The sequence below is a fragment of the Lycium barbarum genome, chromosome 9 (genome assembly GCF_019175385.1).
Source record: "Lycium barbarum isolate Lr01 chromosome 9, ASM1917538v2, whole genome shotgun sequence".
In the NCBI taxonomy this organism is placed as follows: Eukaryota; Viridiplantae; Streptophyta; class Magnoliopsida; order Solanales; family Solanaceae; genus Lycium; species Lycium barbarum.
This window is the reverse complement of record NC_083345.1, coordinates 3,503,798-3,518,789: the sequence shown is the minus strand read 5'-3', so window position 1 is coordinate 3,518,789 and position 14,992 is coordinate 3,503,798. Positions and strand designations below refer to the sequence as shown.

At 33.1% G+C, this 14,992-nt stretch overlaps 2 protein-coding genes across 4 annotated transcripts; both read right to left on the bottom strand.

The window, feature by feature from the left end:
- Positions 1–4,617: 4,617 nt before the first annotated feature.
- On the bottom strand, positions 4,618–9,647 carry LOC132610621 (3'-5' exonuclease). Of its 3 annotated transcripts, none has more exons than XM_060324939.1 (6): positions 9,324–9,647; positions 7,228–7,410; positions 6,040–6,086; positions 5,655–5,813; positions 4,982–5,092; positions 4,618–4,895 (listed from the first exon to the last, which is right to left on the bottom strand). In XM_060324939.1, the coding sequence occupies exons 1-6, from the start codon at positions 9,574–9,576 to the stop codon at positions 4,854–4,856; spliced, it is 795 nt and encodes a 264-aa protein (XP_060180922.1). In that variant the 5' UTR covers positions 9,577–9,647; the 3' UTR covers positions 4,618–4,853. The 3 variants fall into 3 exon arrangements, with proteins under 3 accessions (XP_060180922.1, XP_060180920.1, XP_060180921.1); XM_060324937.1 differs by having other exon boundaries at positions 5,956–6,086; positions 9,324–9,641; XM_060324938.1 differs by having other exon boundaries at positions 5,956–6,086; positions 7,228–7,407; positions 9,324–9,637.
- A 4,178-nt stretch (positions 9,648–13,825) lies between these two features.
- LOC132610456 (uncharacterized) lies at positions 13,826–14,689 on the bottom strand. The gene has a single exon (XM_060324748.1). The coding sequence runs from the start codon at positions 14,687–14,689 to the stop codon at positions 13,826–13,828; it is 864 nt and encodes a 287-aa protein (XP_060180731.1).
- Positions 14,690–14,992: the final 303 nt, after the last annotated feature.

Genomic DNA, 14,992 nt, shown 5'->3' with positions numbered 1-14,992 from the left:
TGTGTTGACTTTGTTACTAAAAATAGTTGATTGAATTCCTCACGTACTTTTTATTGTTTTTTTATTATTTTCTTCTATATGAGTGAATTTAGATACGTTTTTTCCTCTTATGGCCAGCTCATTTCTTAGTAATTACAAGGATCATATAAGTTGGATCATCAAAATGATTTTAGATATTTTTATCGGGATCCATGCATCTATCCATTTTTGGTCACTTTCGGTGTTTTGTCCTTATGAAAATCTCAGCCACAACTATATTTTATTAGTACCCGATATTTAATTAAAATATCGGATCATATTGATTTATCACGATTAAGTTGCAAATTAAGGTGAGAATATGTATTAGTAGTAATTAATTATGAACTAATGATAACAGAATATGCGAAGACACATGTCATGTTTCATTATTCTGTTATCATTAGGTTGATATAAACACCGGACAAGTTTTTATCATCATGATAATTCCTTCTCGTTTAATAGGTGAAGGACGTATAATTTTTCAATTTCAAAAAAGATTAGTGGAGTTAGTTGAAATTTACTAGCAAAAATAAGAAACTTTTATAATTTTTCAATTTCAAAAAAGATTAGTGGAGTTAGTTGAAATTTACTAGCAAAAATAAGAAACTTTTATAATTTTTCAATTTCAAAAAAGATTAGTGGAGTTAGTTGAAATTTACTAGCAAAAATAAGAAACTTATATAATCATCATATAGGTGATATCTTTCTAGATGATCCTAAATAAGATTTTTGGTATTCCAGACTTCAAATGGCAATGGGCAAAACTTACATCTATACTTCAAATTAAAATGTAGGCATCGAATATTTATGTACCTAGTAGGGAGCAAATAGTACAATTTTTTGGAAAGTAATGTAGCAGAAAAGTATAATTTGTAAAATAATTGACGTATTAAATGGACCAGAAATCAGTATGTTCTATCTGGCACTGCTTTTAAGGCTAGAGCTCAACTGTATGTTTTACACTATTTTACCTCATGTAGGAAATGTGACTAGTTAAGCGTTTCATCAATTATCGGTGTTGTGTTAGTCACGACTCGTGTTTTATCTTTTTAATCAATAAAGATAGCTTATATTATTATCCAAAATAAATAGTTATCCCTCCGGATAAAAAAGAGTGTCCACTTAGTCATTTGCACAATCTTTAAAAAAATACTAACTCTTAGAATTTCTTTTTAGGTAATTTGATTAAACTGTCCCTCATTAAATAGGCATTGAGATTTGATCACATAACACTTAATAGGGACAAATCTGAAAAAACAAGGTTAATTCTTTCTTGATTTGATAAGTGGATTCTTTTTTACTCAAAGAAAAAAAAGTTAAGTGGACACTCTTTTTGATCCGGAGGGAGTACTATTTAATACTCCCTCCATCCCATAAGACTCGTCCAGATTACTAAAAATATATGTCCCAAATTATTTGTCCATTTGCAAAGAAGGGAAATGGACAAGTAATATGGGACGGAAGGAGTAGTAGCATTAATCATGCATGAGGGTTATTTAATAAGATTATTATTTATCTCTTCTAAAAAGTTTTGATCCTTTGTTAGGACTAGGATATGAAGAAATTGATCAATGAGTCTTTGATATATTAAAGCGATACTTACTTTGGACCAAATTAGTTTGATTGAAAGGATGCTTATTGTAATCTGAAGTGAGTAATTGCAGGGCTTGAGCATTCAATAACAAACAATGACGAATGGACAAATGCCTCCCAAATGCCCTGCTATCATCTGGTTAACCATAATTAAAACCAATTTGATTTGATTTGTCGCATCTATTTTCATTTCCTTTTGTCCTTTTCCCTAACTTTATTCCATATCTTGTCACATTGTAGGGCAAATGTGGAGCGTAAGGGGTGTAGTTTCATTCTATTTCAGTAACTTTGGCTCGCACATTATATATATATATATGTGTTAAAAGTATATTAAATAAGTATAAATAATTAATTTTAAACTATGATAAATCATATAAGTTGCGGTAGAAAATTCAAACTCGAATTCATAAAATTTAGATCTCGTATATACACCTCTGCCACATGGCATGTATAATCTCCCAACTCCAGCCATCCCCTCCCCTCCCCACTTCCAAAAAAGTAAGGGCAGGTTACACTTTTGGCCGGTCAATCGAAAATAATTACATTCATTAGCAAAATATGCAAGAAAAGTATACACTATTATGTATCCAAAATCTATATTATATACATTAATAAAAGAAAGTATATATTTGTTGGCTATTATATTGGTGGACGCTATTTATGTCAATTTCTCAAAAAGAATAGCAAAACCTTCCTGGCTCCAAAAATAGCTAGTCTAACATTTATGTATCATAAAGTTTTTATTTATGTTTAATAGAACGGACTGTATGTTTGTATGTCATTGACAACTTTTTTCACCAAATAGACTCACGTTTAGTATGCGTATTTTATGCTATTTTTTTTTAATTCCAACACATTGAGAGAGAGCAGTGCATGCATATTTCAGTTTTTTAGCTGATGTACATTCTGGTTTATCACCTTTTAATACCAAATTTTGTTGCGTAAATGCTCACTTAAATTTAAGTCATATTACAATTACAATCATTCAACTGCTAATATACTTAGATCTAAAGATCTCGAACTTAAATATAATTTCTTACACAAGTTTATGGCATCTCAAACTTTAATATTATTTCTTATAGAAGTTGTATAATAACCATTCAATTTTGCATTAGTTATTATTTTGATCCACTAATATGTATAAATATATTTCAAGTAATCAATTAATATGTTTAACCTACACCACAAAGTTTATAGTCTAGTATCAATGAAATCTCTCATGGATCCGATTCCCATTACCCTCTCCTGATCGAGGAAATTGTTCAACACTGAACTCTTTAAAAATTTGAATAGAAGAAAATGATCATGCGAAGATCTCTTGAGTTTTATTACCGGATTTTACATAAAACTAAAAAAAATTAATGGGCCACAACTTATTGACCCCTCCCGACCCCCTATGTAGTGAATTTTTTTTTTTAAAAAAAAAGAATATGTTTAACCTACAAAAGGAAAAGGGAGAGAGATGTTGTGGTACCCTACTAACAATGTCTATCCTCATTTTGTGATGTGTTGGTGAGGTTAGGAGAGGTGATTAAGTGGATTGATGAATGCGAAAAAATCCAAGTACACAAAAGGCCCACCCACATGCAATGGGTCATAAGTCAATACTTTCAGTTGGCATCGCCTTTTTTATTTCTTTTCTAAAATAGTCACATTCAACCTTTATTTTTAGAGACCAAAAGCATTTTTTATTTTTAGGGACCAAAAGCATTTTCTTTTCCAAGACCTCACATTTCACAATCACTAAATTGTTTGTTTCCTATGTGTTCTTGATAAATTCCATAGGATGTCAAATTTGAATAAAGATTGTATTGCGTTTATTTTTAATATTTATATCGACTGTGTCCAGCTACTTTGCGAACACTACAACTATTTAGTAGGATATTTGCTACCTTTTATCTTTAACTAACAAAATTTTGACGGATTTTACTGTATACTTTGATTTAGTCCCCCCCTCACCCCCCCCCCCCCCCCCCCACCCTCACACCTAAAATCATCATGATTTTTCATTTATATTTATTTTATAAAGTTGACTGGAAGAAGAAACTGCATGGTTTGTCCTTTGAATGGGCTGGTCTTTAATTTTTATCCTTCAAAATCACACTTATGTCTAGTGGAGCATAAGTTCTTTAAGAGCGCAGAATATAACTTGTGAGATATTATGATGCGAAAATATAAACTTAAGTCCTGTGAAAAAGTTGTTTGGCTTGAGCGACAAAAATTAAAGACCATTACAAATTAGGAGCTAAAAAGTGCAAATGACCCGACATCTTATGGTCCATGGGACTTATTACCAGGCCCAACCCAAATTAGAACCAAGGTATGGATTGGGCCTGTCTATCCTTATATTAGGTCCAACATAATACTGTTGAGAGATTACATCTAATGGCGGAATCATTGTGAAAATGGAAGCATTGTTGAATGGCTTTTGTTGCATTGTGGAAAATTGAATTTTCATGAAAAAACATAAGACTTCAAAAGATTGCCATGCTAATAGTCATTTCATATTTATGATGTGTTATTGGTCTTAGCATAACCTTTTTGTTAATGGAATTGGATTTGATATCTAACTTGTATATTTCTGATGTTTTTTCAATTTTATGTCGAGAAATAACAAGCAACTTGTGCCATGATAAGTGTATGCACTAATTTCTGCGCACCTTGATCAATCAAGCGAAAAATCTGCTACAATCAATGAGCACAGGTATCAGGTAAACCTGTCAGGCAAAGTTAAAGAACAATAGGCCCATGGTAAAATTGTCGTAGCTGAAGGCTCGAACCTGAGATCTTTAGATTGTTACGCTTATGCCTCAACCACTCAGTCATCCTGTTTTTTTTATTTATTTTCTTTCGAATATGAGACAGATAGAACGGAAGGATTGAGGAAGAATCGGACCTCATAGAAGTAAAGTTCGAGCTCTATCCAAACATCAGAGCTGCACTCTTAACATTGAACCAAAGCCCTGGGAGCTATTACGTTGTAAGAATCATGTAGAGGGCTTCATCTATTTTACAACAGCAGAATTACCTGGAGCGCTTTACCTTATCATGAGGTTTTACAATTATGATTCAATAACAAGGACTTGCACAACAATGTGAGACATGGAACTTAACTACATAGTAGAAATGGATGGAGTAGCTGCCATTGCCAAAGCTCGAGTAGAGCATACTTTAGATTAATGAAGTTCAGGCTGCATTTCTTCTCAGCAACAAGATCCTTCTCCGGCCAAGGAACCTTAGCTTCACTTTTTATCATCAATAATCTCCGGAAGGCTCTTCAGTGCCTGTGATGGAAAAAGAGATTTATACCAACGGATGAGAGAGAGAAACGATTATAGAATGATGTTGAACCATGGTTCTTAAAGCTGACCTGATACAAGTACCAGGAAACAAAGGCATCTGTAGCAGCATAATGCAGTTGGTCCGTAGACAACACGTTAGCCTCCCAATTCCCCAACCTGATATTACTTGGCTTAGGGAGCTGCAAGAACTAGAAAATTTCAGTCGAATATCACACTTAATTGGAAGAAAAGAAAACTAGAAAGATAATGGTGGGATTTAATAAAATGGGAATTAGCACTCGATTTCGTTGACACCATGCAATTGAACCAACTCAATTGTTTACTCATGAGACTCGGTGAATTTGCAAGTTCACCCAACCTATTTTAACTTTAAAATCTCAAGTGGATGAATCAGAATCTTGAGAAAGTGTAGCAGCATGACATAGTTAATATAGTAAGACTAATTCTCTGTCCAGCAAGATTTTACATTCAAATATGCACATATGTCCAGCAGATGAAGTAGCATTTCTACTTGGTTTCTTCTTTAAAAGGTTGCAAGTTTGAAGTTCTTTTTACATACCTTAACAAGTTAACTGAATGACTGTCTATTGATACGAAACCGACTGGAACAGGCAAAAACACCAGTCCCGGATTCCCCCTCTGCCCCCTCCCTGGCCCCCCAGTCAAGGATCTCAAAAGCGGCAAGGAAAAGCACAAAGTAAAGAAATAGAATATAAATGGTTGAATCAGAAACCAACAGACCTGCTTGGCAAGAAGCTTCTCAGTTAGTGATGCTAGACCCCACTTCTTGGGATCATCAAGCTTTTTGTTGGCAAGTTCAGACAGATCTTCCGAAGTCTTTACAAAGACATTATGATCTCGGTAAACCTTGTAAGCATCATTTGCAATGCCAACACCCACCTACGTTTATCAAAAAAAAAAAAAAAAAAAAAAAAAAAAAACACCCACCTACGTTTATTGGAACACTATAAAGTTAAGAAACCATGTCCTATTATAATTCATTGTTTGATAAATGTCCCAGAAAAAAGTGAACAATCTCAACCTTCACAACAGTTGGATCCTCAAGAAGAGATTGCAGAGTTTGAGGGATTCCAGAGTGGATAATATGCAAAACATAGCAATTAACCTTGTCACCACATATCTGCATAACAGCAGCCTTCCCGGTTGGCGCACCTGAAGAAAGCACCTATCATTCTTTAATAAGGGATAACAGTATGCAATTTCACAAATAAGGGCAAGTGAAATGAAGCAGAGAATCCAATTAATCAAGCACGTAATAACTAAAACAAAAGGTCAGAAGGAGTTATATTCGCCTACTTATAGGCAAAGAGTATGCCTAAGCATTTAAGTATGAGTGCAAAAAGTGAAGAAAAATAAGAACATACAATAGAATGGCGTTCAGCATCCAATAATTCTTTTTGAACCTACAAAAGAATATCCTCTAAATCATATATTTTAGGAGAAACAATAATAGAGCAAATAAAGAATTTTTGGCAGATTATAAGATGCAGATGTGATACTAAGGTGCAAATGACTTTTGTCTGTTTTCTCAAAGCATCTTTGTCATCAGCATTTTCTGTATGTAGTTTTCATGGTTAACATGGAAATCAAGAATCTTTTCTATCAAGCCCCTTTCCACTCTATACGCTCTCATTGCTCCAAACAAACAACAGCGGATAAGGTTACATGAATATTGAAGATTCATATATCCAACTCCACCTAGCTCGGGATTGAAGCATAGTAGTAGTTCTTGCTTTTTATCAGTAAAAAGATTGAAGAACAGCGAACAATACAAAATTAAAAAAAAGAGATTGAAGCATAGTAGTTTTTGTTGCTGTAGACAACAGCAGATCAAGTAAATTCCGCAGCATTAAGTATGAACTATCAAAATCCACCAGGTGTCATAACAAACTATATAACCTTTGGAACTAGCAGGATGGTACTTCAACAAATGTAAATTTAATAACTCACAACATTTCATTTTACAACTCCTCAAATGAAGCTTAGTATAGTAAAAAGGCTAAAGAAAGAGAATAAATCCAGAAGCTAGTACAATTGAAAGACTGATAGATCATAGATCTATTCAAGAATTCTGATTATAAAGTCAAACCTCTTTATAATAGCATCTTTTGTCCCTATATTTTTTTGCTACTATATCGAAATTCTGTTATAAACATGAAAGACCGGTTCTACAAAAAACATGGTTGTTATAGTGAAAAGTTGTTATATAGGATGGCATTTATAGAGAGGTCTGACTGTAGTTTGCAAATTTCAGACAGTAGTGAAACTATCACTTGATTAACATTGAACTGACCTCTTCTAAAAGTGGGCTTCCATTCAATGTCAAATCCAAGAGCAACATGCCCTTCTTTCCTCTTCTTTTCCTCAACAAAATTAAACAGCTCGACTGCAGATTTCTCCACCTCTCTAGTAGTTCTGCTATATATAACACGTCCTTTAAAAGTTATTTCCGGGTATTGCATCACTAATTTAGCTGCTACATCAGAAAACAAAAAAGAAAAGAAAACTTGGACATTAAAATCCTGTAAGAAAGTAGCAACCATTTATAATACACAACAGAAACAAACACTAATTTCGTTTCCTAAAATTCAGCCGAATCTCGCCTTGACATTTAACAATTTATGAGTACTACAAGACTGAGAGGTCAAATTTTTCGGAGCAATAAAACAGTAAGCTGGACTGTGTACAATGTCCTCCAATAAGTTTACCTATCTTATTCCATGTACTCGTCTAAAAACAGTAAAAAAGTGTGCAGGGTTGATTCTATGATAAAATTAGATATTTCTAAATGTTTTTGCAGAAAGTTATCAAATTCAAAATAAATGTCCGTGAACATATCGATCCATTAATTCACTAAAATGGAAATTAACATAAGATTTTCCTATAAGTCCGAAATTTAAACCTTTAGCTGAAAAAACAAAATATTAATACCACCAATAAAATGTTCCCCTTCTGAAATTACCTTCTGGTGTTCAATTATCTTAAGCTATTAAGCACCTGACTAAGTAATTTCACTCTATATATATTTCATATAATTTACTCTATTTCCACTCTTTTACTACTAGAATGTTCTTTTGGTTGTCAGTCTTTATTAATATTATTACATTCTACTAGCTTTATAATTTATCAAACAACAAAAACTAATTACAACAATTTTTTCTTTGCAGAAACTTTTCCACAACCAAAAAAAAAAAAAAGAAGCAAAAAAAAAAAAAAAAAACTTTTTCCTGGGTAATAATTTGCTACAATTTGGTAAACACAGCTATAATCAAACAACAAAAACTAATTACAATTTTTTTTTTATTTTATTACAAATCATTTCCACCACAAACAAGTAAAAAAACTTTTTCCTGAATAACAATTTACTACAGTTTGGCAAACACAGCTTTGTACCAAACAACAAAAACTAATTACATCACTATTTTCTTTGCAAAACATGTTCTTCCACAAACAAGAAAAAAAACTTTTTCCTGAATAACAATATAGAGATAATAGCATTTTTGGTCCCTAAATTATAGGTAGATTCTGATTTTGGTCCTTGTGATATCTGACGAAGCACATTTAACTTTCAACAACAACAACAACAAGCCCAGTATAATCCCACCATGTGGGGTCTGGGGAGGGTAGAGTGTACGCAGACCTAACCCCCACCTTGCAAGGTAGGGCGGCTATTTCCGAAAGACCCTCGGCTCAAGAGAGAAGCACATTTAACTTTCAATTAATTCAAATGTGTGTTTTAGTCCTTTAATGTAAGAATTACATTGTATTTGAACTACTTTAAGAATTAGATTGCCATCTAATATGAAGTAACAGTATAAACTTAACATAACACATAGGTGATGGAACGACTAATAATTATGGTAAATTTGTGAATACTCACAAGCAAAAGGGATCAAAAGTTCATATTTCAATTAATTTGAAGGTTAAATGTGCTCAGTCAGATATCACAAGAATCAAAACTACTCCCTCCGTCCACTTTTACTTGTCACATTTCGCTTCTCGACTGTCAATTTGACTAAATTTCAGCTAAGTTACTCGGACTCTTCTAAAATATCATCGGGTGCGTGTCGGATCCTTCAAAAGTATTGTCTTTTTGGAGGATCCGACACAGGTACGGCAACACTTTCGACGAGTAACTTAAATTTTCAGAGCTAAATTAAATTACATTAATTCAATATTTTAAAACTAAAATTCAGATATTCGGAAACTATACAAAAAATACTACTCTAATATAAGTTGCATTTCTTCTCATAAATACAATCATAAAATATTGGTCAAAGTTTAACTCTCTAAAAGTGAAACATAACAACGTAAAAGTAGACGGAGGGAGTAGCATTTACCAATAATTGAAGGATCAAAATTGCTAATAATCCAATAATTTACTAGTACCTTGATTAGAAGTATTGGAACGATTTCTAGTACAACGATTCAACGGCGTAGTACTGGAACCTTCATTTTGTTGATTATAAACGAAAAGAGATTCCGGCAATCTCCGGCGACTTTTCCGGCGAGACTTATGGCCTGCGCCAGAATTGTTGGGTCTCTTTGTAGCAGATTCAAAGGCAGCATCGATTTGTTGGAGTTCTTCTTCTGTAAATGGTCTATCCAAATCGTTTAATTCGCTACAAATAGGAGTTTCCATTTTTGCTAAAAGACTAGGAAAAAAAAAGGCGGGGGTTTTTTGCAGCTAAAAATAAACTAGAGGGCATTTTAGAGCTTTGATTTTTTGTTTTTATATTTAAATTGTACTCCCTTGTTGCTTTATTATGGTTGGAATGGCCCACTATCTATTTGGAAATTACACTTTCTACCCACATCCTCTAGTCATCTAGGATTAGGAATCCTAAGTGGCCATTTGATCATGAATATATTTTTTTTTTTCGGAGTTGAATTATGGAGCCATAAAATTTAGGAATTTGAGGAACACCAGAAAAGATTGTTTTCACTCCAAATCACTAATAAAAATTCAAAAATAACGCCAAATTTGTATTCATGATCAAACACAATTTCATTTTCCAAATACCATTTTCACTTTGAAAACAAAAAATACTTTTTACCAAACAGGCCCTTTGGAATCCCAAGTTATATTGAGTATAAGTAGGCGTTTGGCCATCAATTTTGAAGTCATGGTTTCAAACCAACGTTTGGCCATCAAAATTTAGTCGTGGTTTGAAACCTGGTTTGAAACCATAGTTTGAACCCAAATCATTCAAAAAAGCATAGTTTGGGTTTGAAACTATGGTTTCAACTTTTTTAATTATAAAATTTAACTCATAGGTTAATATTTTGTAAAAAAAATCCATAAGTTGATAAATATTTTTAACAATTACCCATCAATCATTTACCAATCTAATTAACTTCCACCAACCTTTATTTATGTCTACCAATCTTTAATTTATGTGGGGAGATTATATTAAATAGTAGTTACATTACTATTCATGTTAAATTTTCGATTTTATTGAAGTAAAGTTTGATTAATTGATGTTGCATTTTTTAGAAAAGCCTTCTAGCAGTGTACTAATTTTGTTATAAATTATGATTTGCTCATTTGGTAAGATTGTATAAGAATTGAGAATATTTTGATAGTTTTCACAATTTGTGAAATTTTTATGTTTATAAGAGAAAATATAACTTAAAATACTCAAATTATCAGATTGTCCAAATGAGGCCTAAGAATGAAATAGGTCAAACTTCCACAATCATGTTGAGCATTCCGATATTCGACTCTAATCAATGTCTGATTATAAATACTAGTATTTGATTATCTGTAGCCATGTAGAGCTAGGCATTAGCGAATCGTTGTTAATAACTCAACTTGTTATATGAATACGCCCTTTATTGTGCATTTTGACTGATATTTATGTATCACAACGACAACAACAATAACAATCATTATCCTATACTTCAATTCTAAGCACGGTGGGTCGGTTATACGAATCTTCACTAATCATCTAGGACAGTTCAATTTAAGCTCGTGTCAGATTCTATAATATTATACAAAATAAATACAGTATTTATTATTGTATGTCAAATTATGTATGACATACTTGTTACGTTTGAGACAAAAAAAAATTGTTGAATCACAAACACACTAATATTTTCAAGATAACAAAGATAAAAGGAAAATCAACTTAATGTGGGCTACAAGCTGCAACAACTTTAAGAATATCTAAGGGGATATGAATAAATTTAACCAAATTATTACGTGCATTAGCAACCTCAGCAATATGATTATCAACATAATCCTCAACATCAACAGCATTAGATGTACGCATTGCCTTAAGACGAGGATAACAAACTTCGAAATCCGTTATTGCGGTCGTATAATAATTAATCGCGTCGTTGAACGCACCATTAACGGTAGCATCAACTGCGTCATCAATCAACTCGATCGCGGGTATGAAATGGTCGTTACAATCGCTCAATGCTTGTTGCGTATCGGACGAAAGTTGAGAGCTATTGTTGAGGAGCTTGAGGCGAACCGTGATTGACACGTTGGCCGCCTCCTGCTCAATTTTTTTTAGCGCCAGAAAACCGATCGTTTTTAGATCGGCTTTCTGGAGCTGGTCTAGGTCGGCTTTAGACCTGTCTGTTTGAATCCATGAAATGCATTCATTATTGTTGTTACATGCTTTGACAAGATTTGGAGGTACAATATTTAAGGGTTGAAGTTGAACTCTTCCTTTGACAATAGGTAATTGAACAGTGAGGCAAAGGACAAAGGCTAAAGGAATTAATTTGACAAGAAAAGAATTTGACCTCCTTGACATAGAGAAGGAGATCAAAGCCATCATTACTTTTATTTTTCTTTCTTTCTTTTTGCTTTTTTCTTTTTTCTCTCTCTTTTCTTCTTCTTTTTTTTTTCTCCAAATTTACTTGAGTGTTATCATTGACCTCTTCTTGTTTTCTCTCTTTTATATGAAAAATATTATTGATAGTTGAAAAAGATTGGTAGAGATAAATGATCTCTCTACCACCCTTTATGAAGAGCTTTGAACTTTTTAAAAGTGGAAAAAAAAATTAAAAAATTGAATGATTGCAGTGTATCCATGCATCGTTAAGATAATGACCATTCATTTTTGTAAAGATTAAGTCCTTCCGGGAAAAATAAGAAGAAAAAAGAGATCAGGCATTCTTAAGATTATGCTGATTACAGTAGATTCATAATTAAGGTTTTCCTCTGTGAGTTTAGTTCACATTAACATAGATCTTTCCTTTTTTTTTTAAAATATATATATATTAAACATATACATATATAGTAATAGATTTTCTGTTAACTGTTTTTCCCTTGCTTTTAGTTCGTTACTTTTTCAATAAGTGAAAAATGTCTCCATTTTATTGAGCTCCCATTTAGTCATAGATTTTGGGAGCATATTTTGAAGATTTGTTTTCAAATCTTTGTTTAATTTGGTTATAAAATTTTGACAGATTTTGAAAACAAATCTTCATTTCTCAAATTTTGGCTCAAACCTGTTTTTGGGCCAAGATATATGTTTTGGCCTTTTCAAAACTTTTAAAACCACCCCAAACTTTTATATTTTACAAAAAAAAAAAACACTATCTATTTATGACCCAACTAATTCTATCTATCATGTTCCTTCATTAAAGTTGTATCTACGTTGTTTTCACAATTAAAGCAGGCTCTTCTGTAAAGTGAAGATTGTTCGGACAATGTCGAAGATTATATTAAAGAATAGTTAGTTACTACCATTGTTTTTTTCCTTGCACGGATGGATCTTTGTATTGTAATTTGAATTCTAGTAGCTAGTAAGTATGTTATTATCAATTGTTGTTAAAATATCATGTTCTGCATAATTTGGGATTAATAAGTATGTATGTTTTGTATGATTGAGTATTTTTAATAATTTTTAGAACTTATGGGAATAAATAATGTTTCATGTTTTCCAGAACAAAAAGTGAAATATATTTTGAAAAACTATGACCAAACATGATGTTCGGCCAAAAATACATATATTTAGCCATTGTTGTCTCACGTTCTAGCACTTTTAATCGTCTTTTGAGTACAAATTATATTTCTTTGTTTTTAATATTATATTTTATTGTGTAGGAATAAAGCGATGCGAAATTAAAAAGATTTAAAGCAAAATTGGATTAAAATTTAAAAAAGTGAAAAAGGAGAAAAAAGAAAATAAAGGATAAGAAGAGGAGAGGCAGTGGGAGACAAGGAAAAGAAAAAGGGACATAATGTTTATTCAATGAGTGGAGGAGTTTTATTACACTTTGCAAAATTACAAGAGATAAGGGTCAAAAACACATCTTAACTATCTTTTTTTTTTTTAGTTTCATACCTAAATTATCATAAGGTTCAGAAAACTACTTAAACTATCACTATCTAGTTTGCAAAATACGCCTGAACTAAATGTGTGCACTCACTCTCCAAAAGACAAGTGAAGCTGAAATTTTTTCAAAAAAAATTGTCCACATGACATTGGTGATGCTATGGTGACACCAATATGGAAATTTTAAAAATAATATTTTAATGTATATTTAAAAAAACTGCATTATTTAAAAAAAATAACATTTTTTTTGGTAACTAATAATTTTATTTAATCACCAACTGTACATTACAAAGCTTTAGCTACACTACCACAGTGAGCTATTCTCTATATAGTCTCAGCAACACAGTGACCTAAAAAGGGAAATAAGCAACTGTACTGCTTAGAAGTAGGTCTAGTCAATCTCTCCTAGCACTCAGACAATTGTTTAACTGCACATCATAATTACATGTGCCAAGCGTGCATCCTCAATTGCATTCTAGTCGGAGCTCTCATAGCACACATGTAGGCAACTTCTCTAGCAATAACTTCAACGCTTCTACTTTTGTGGTCAAAGATCCTTTGATTTCTTTCCATCCATATGGCATGGCAAGCTTATGCATAAATCAAACGAAACAGCAGAGCTGCTGAAGACTTCCCTCTGCCATTAGCAATTACCCAGTGTAGCATCTGGTCCCAGGATTGAGCTGTGCATCTTGGTCTATTCATCAACTTCAGTAGTTTATTCCACAATTGTTTTGTTAGTGCACAATCTGCAAATAGATGGTCTCGAGTTTCTTGTGTACTGCTGCATAGAGAACAAACAGGATCAGCATTAATTCCCCAGTCAATAAGTCTGTCCACTGTTGGCAGCCTCTCTTGTAGCATTAGCCACATAGTAATTATAGCTTTAGGCCTTGCCCTATTCCTAAACATCAATGTCTTCCAAGGGGCTCTAGGCAGGTTACCAAGCAGTTGCAAATAGATATGCCTTATTAAGCTTTGCTTCGTTGAAGTATGACTGATGGGGTGCTGAAGCCACACACTTCTGGCCTCAAGTAGTTTCCTTACCATCCAGCAAGCTTGCTGAGGTATAGGCATGGTGTCAAAATTCTGCTCCTTTATGTAGTATGTGTGAATCCATCTTATCCACAATTTATCCTCCTTATGTGCCACATCCCAACTATTCTTAGCAATAGCAGCTCTGTTCCAGATCTTCAAGTTAGTGAGATTAATGCCACCCGCATATTTAGGTGTGCATACCTTATCCCAGGCAACTAGAGCTCTTTTGGTGATAGTATTTACCCCGGACCAGACATAGCTTCTACAATGTGCTTCTATAATCTTCATAACTTTAGTAGGTAGGACAAATATTTGAGCCCAGTAGGCTTGGATACCAAATAATACTGATTGTACTAATTGTACTCTTCCTGCATATGACAACTTTCTAGCAGTCCAAGTAGAGATTCGGCCTACCATCTTCTCAATAAGTGGTTGCCATTGTAAAAGTGAGAGCTTTTTTTAGGACAATGGGATGCCGAGGTATCTGAATGGAAGCTCACCATGGGTGTATCCAAGATGCTGTAGGATATTGTCTTGGATAGCTTGATTGACTCCTCCAAAGTAAACAGAGCTCTTTTCAAGGTTAGCTTACAAACCTGATGTAAGAGAAAAGACACTGAAGCATTGGTTAATAGTTGCAGTTGAGGCCATGTCTCCCCTAGCAAAGAGTAGCAAATCATCAGCAAAACAAAGGTGGGTAAGGTGGAGTTTTGCACATTT

Bases quoted from the DNA above. Each gene is read 5' to 3' on its own strand.
- LOC132610621 (XM_060324937.1), bottom strand. From the start codon at position 9,576: ATGGAAACTCCTATTTGTAGCGAATTAAACGATTTGGATAGACCATTT. The intron at 6,087-7,227 runs GTCAGTTCAATG...TGCTTTCTTCAG, and splicing joins GAAGCCCACTTTTAGAAGAG to GTGCGCCAACCGGGAAGGCT. The intron at 4,896-4,981 runs GTCAGCTTTAAG...TTTCCATCACAG, and splicing joins TTTCCTGGTACTTGTATCAG to GCACTGAAGAGCCTTCCGGA.
- LOC132610456 (XM_060324748.1), bottom strand. From the start codon at position 14,689: ATGGTAGGCCGAATCTCTACTTGGACTGCTAGAAAGTTGTCATATGCA.